General features: G+C 36.1%; 1 protein-coding gene across 1 annotated transcript; it reads left to right on the top strand.

The window, feature by feature from the left end:
• On the top strand, positions 1,597–3,274 carry LOC107616653 (B3 domain-containing protein At5g42700). The gene is made up of 5 exons (XM_016318607.2): positions 1,597–1,843; positions 1,910–2,005; positions 2,084–2,302; positions 2,529–2,735; positions 2,965–3,274. Exons 1-5 carry the CDS (start codon positions 1,694–1,696, stop codon positions 3,010–3,012), a joined length of 720 nt encoding a protein of 239 aa, XP_016174093.1. The 5' UTR covers positions 1,597–1,693; the 3' UTR covers positions 3,013–3,274.

The raw sequence follows: 3,954 nt of genomic DNA, 5'->3' as shown, positions 1-3,954 counted from the left end.
AACATAACTACATTATGTCAATTGTTCCTCACAACATCTAATAACACCTAATAACAGCAACAGCGGCACAAATTACTACCAAACATACAACAATAACTCACATATTAGATTTTTTTTCCCTCTCTAGACAGGCAAGCTTCTTTTCCAACTTAACCAACCTCTATTCTACTTTATTCTTGTACAAGTACTGCTCTAAGTCGTCAACCTCGTTGTTACAAATTGACTTCTCTATACCCCCAATTTTTGTAATCAAACCAGACAAAGAACTTGCAGTAGGATGGATTTTTCAACTGCAACATCAACAATAAAATCAAAATTCAGCTAAATACATGAGCAGCTTCAAGCTTCACAGAACCATGTTACCTTGAAGAAGGGGCACCCAAGAAGCAACTGGTTGGGGTTAGTTGGCGTCTTGGACTTGTACAGTACAGCATACACGCCATACTTGCACATCGGAGCAATGCCGTTCTTCTCTTCTCCAGCCTTCACGCAACGAATGTGAGATGGCAATCGGACTCGTTGGGTGCTCGAAGAACCTCTTTCACTGGCCATAGATGCCCTAGACGCAACAACTCCCTAACTATACAAGTGCGATGGCGTCTGGGACCAATTTGAAGAATAAGGACACCTCCTAAAACGTCATTGTTTTGGGAGCAGAACAGAAGGACCTTCTTGTCCTCCAAATAAATGCCAATATCTCATCTTACACCGTAACGGATACATCACTACATTATCGCTATATGGACACTACATCAGTCTTGTCCATTTCACATTAGAGAACAGATTGAACGGCAGGACCAATTTATACGGTGTTTTGAGAGGTTAGAGATTATTTTGTATTTTTTAATTCTAAAGGTATTAAATATCCGCAAATAAAAAATTCAGGAACCTATTTATCTTTTACCCATTTATTTATTATTTATATTTCTATATTTTATTCTTTCTCTTGTTTTGTGTTGCTTACTTATTTTCCGTTGTATCTTTGCCTTCTATTAGTCTTAGGTAGATTTGTTCAAGGCGAAGGTCTAAATATACCTTTGGACTTGTTAAACACTCAGAACAGACCAGTAGTGTAGGTTCAGTCTCAACAAATTAATAATAGAGTAATTATTAGATAAATTCTTAATTTATTTAAGTATTATATTTTGAATTTAATCTTTAAAAATTAGGTATGCAACAAATTTTATAGTCAAGTTTTATTCAACCAAAAATAAACTAATAAAATTAAGAATTAGTTGGTAATTTCTGCTCAATTGAGAATTTATACATAAAGAAAAAATATTATATCAAATCTATTCCGGAAAAAAAATCCTAAGCTTAGTTTGTATCTTAAGAACAAAATTTTTAATTTTTTTGAATTAAAATTATTAAAGTTTTTGGAAAATGAAAGTGTTGTTAAGTATAATATTAATTTTTAGAATTAAGATTATCTAAACACATGAATTGAAGTATTTTCATAAATGTCATTTTTCTTTCCTGCCCTTTGATTCCTAGTAGAGAAAAAGAAAAAAAAAAAATTAAATATTGTTATTTTTAATTTATATGTTATTTTAAAATTATTTTAATAATAAAATTTGTCTCTTTTTAAATGGCATCCCCTTGTGTGGGAAAACAACGGTCGTCTCCACACTGCCCTAGACTCTGGTCCTCATTTTGAATCTCTCCGTTGTAAGAAACTTGAAAGAAGAAGAAGATGACGGCAAAGGCCAGTGAATACGAGGAGATTCGGCGGAAGAGGTTGGAGGAGAACAAGAAGAGGATGGAGGCCCTCAATCTCCCCAACCTCTCTCAGGCCCTCCACACCTCTCCTCTTTCCAAATCCAAATCACACTCTCCCTCTCCGGTATCTCTTCTCTTCTCTTTTCTCTTCTTCAACCATCATTTCCCTCACTCTCCTCTTTGCCTGCAGCTGAAGCGCGTCAAGTCACGCACCATTGAGAAGCAGGTGGTTGTGGTGAGGAGGTCCAGCCGCGTCGCCAACATGCCAGCTCCTGTTTACAAAGAAGTCTCTCATCTTTCTCTCTTCTTCTACTTTTCCCCTTTTCCCTTCTTCACTTAATTTCTTTTCAATCTCGCATGGCAGGTGGTTATTGATCGTGTTGTCACACCTAGAAGCCGCAGATATGGCGGCTCCTACGATCGCTACAGGGATTATTCAAAGCGGGTGTATGCTTCCGATGAAGCCAGACAGGAAGCCCTAGACAAGGCCGATAAGATACAATCGGATTTGCAGTCTAAGTCTCATCATCCATCCTTCGTTAAAACCATGCTCCAGTCTCACGTCACCGGCGGATTCTGGCTGGTCCGTAATCTTAATTCTCTCTCTTTTTTTTTTCTCGTTATTTTTGTGGAATTGTTCTAATGAAAAGAATTAGGAGCTCAGCAAGGTTTACAGCTTTTGAAGTTTTGTTAGGAATAGAATGTTGTAAGTTTATTTATCTTTAGAAAGGATTAGTAAAATGCAATGTTTGATGTTTATCCGCAATGATTATAATCGGTTTATCATTGTGGCTATCTTTGACAAACAGGGTCTTTCAGTCCAGTTCTGTAAGACGCATCTTCCAAATCGTGACGAAAGAATTACTTTGATTGATGAGGATGGGGATGAGTATGAAACACTATATTTGGCTCGAAAAACAGGACTTAGTGCAGGATGGAGAGGCTTTTCAATTGCTCATAACCTAGTTGATGGGGACGCTTTAGTTTTTGAACTAATTAGCCGCACTACATTCAAGGTGACTAAACATTCATCATTTTCGGTTTTTAGTACATTCATCTCGTATAATTAAGAGAATGGTATGTGTGAATGTGATTATTAACACTGCTATGGCATGTGATGACTACTGTTACACAGTTTTCTTTTCCCCTTTTATGCTATCTCATTTCTGCAATTTCTAATCCTTGCATTCTCCCCATTCTGCAGGTTTTAATAACGTTATTGTGGTTTCTGTTATTTTCTTTCAGGTTTACATTGTTAGAGTGAATAGTCCTGCAGAGGGTGAAGAGCAATGAATTTCAATAGAAATTTGGAGTCAGTAAAACTAATGTGTAGGTATTATTTTGTTGGTAACTAATTAAAGTTTGTAGTTAGCTCCACTCCTGGAGTCTTTCAAATACTGCTATAAAATTGTAATGATATTTAAGTTGTTAGTCCTCAGACCCTTAAAATTTTAGTGCTATGGAATTTTGATGATCTTTGCTGGATAAAGCTATATAGAGAGAAAACAATGTGTCTTAAAACCATAAAAGTGACAAAAAGCTTTGGAGTCCAAAATTACTCATATTTATAAGAAATAGATCAGCATTGTATTGCTATTGAATACTAATTGAAAAAACTACCATCGGTTAAAAATACATATAAATTTTACTAAGAAAATATTGAATTAATAAATAAAGGTCAAGTGATGTTACTGAAATACATTGTGAACCATTTATTTTGTTTGGTTTCATTATATACATAGTTATCAGACCCGGCTCAACCCAGTCGGTTCAACCGGAAACCCGGTCACCTAATTATTTGGTCGGACCGAGTCACACGTTGAACCGAAAATACAATTGATCCGGAGAAATTCGATTTATCCGGTCGGATTTTGATGAAAACCGGCGACCCAAACGGGTTATTTGACCCGGTCCGAGTAGTACAGAATTTTTTATTTTATTTTTTATTTGTATACTAAAACGGCGTCGTTCTAATATCCCGTTGAAATGAAACCCTAGGCTATCCCCCTTTTCTATTGTCTTACATCTCTGATCTCCCTAATGGCAGTAATGCAGTATCTCTTGAGTCTTGAGAGTTGAGTGAGTCACTGCCGAAGTCACCAGTCACCGCCGATATATAGGTAATGCTAGGTAGACAAAAAAAAAAACCAGAATTTGCCTTATTTAGCATTCGACAATTAATGAATGCTAAATAAGACAAGTTATGGTTGTTTTTTGCTGATTTTCTTTAGTTAC

Source organism: Arachis ipaensis, chromosome B09 (genome assembly GCF_000816755.2).
Source record: "Arachis ipaensis cultivar K30076 chromosome B09, Araip1.1, whole genome shotgun sequence".
NCBI lineage: Eukaryota > Viridiplantae > Streptophyta > Magnoliopsida > Fabales > Fabaceae > Arachis > Arachis ipaensis.
The sequence above is the reverse complement of the archived record's forward strand: the minus strand, read 5'-3'. Positions and strand labels throughout refer to the sequence as shown.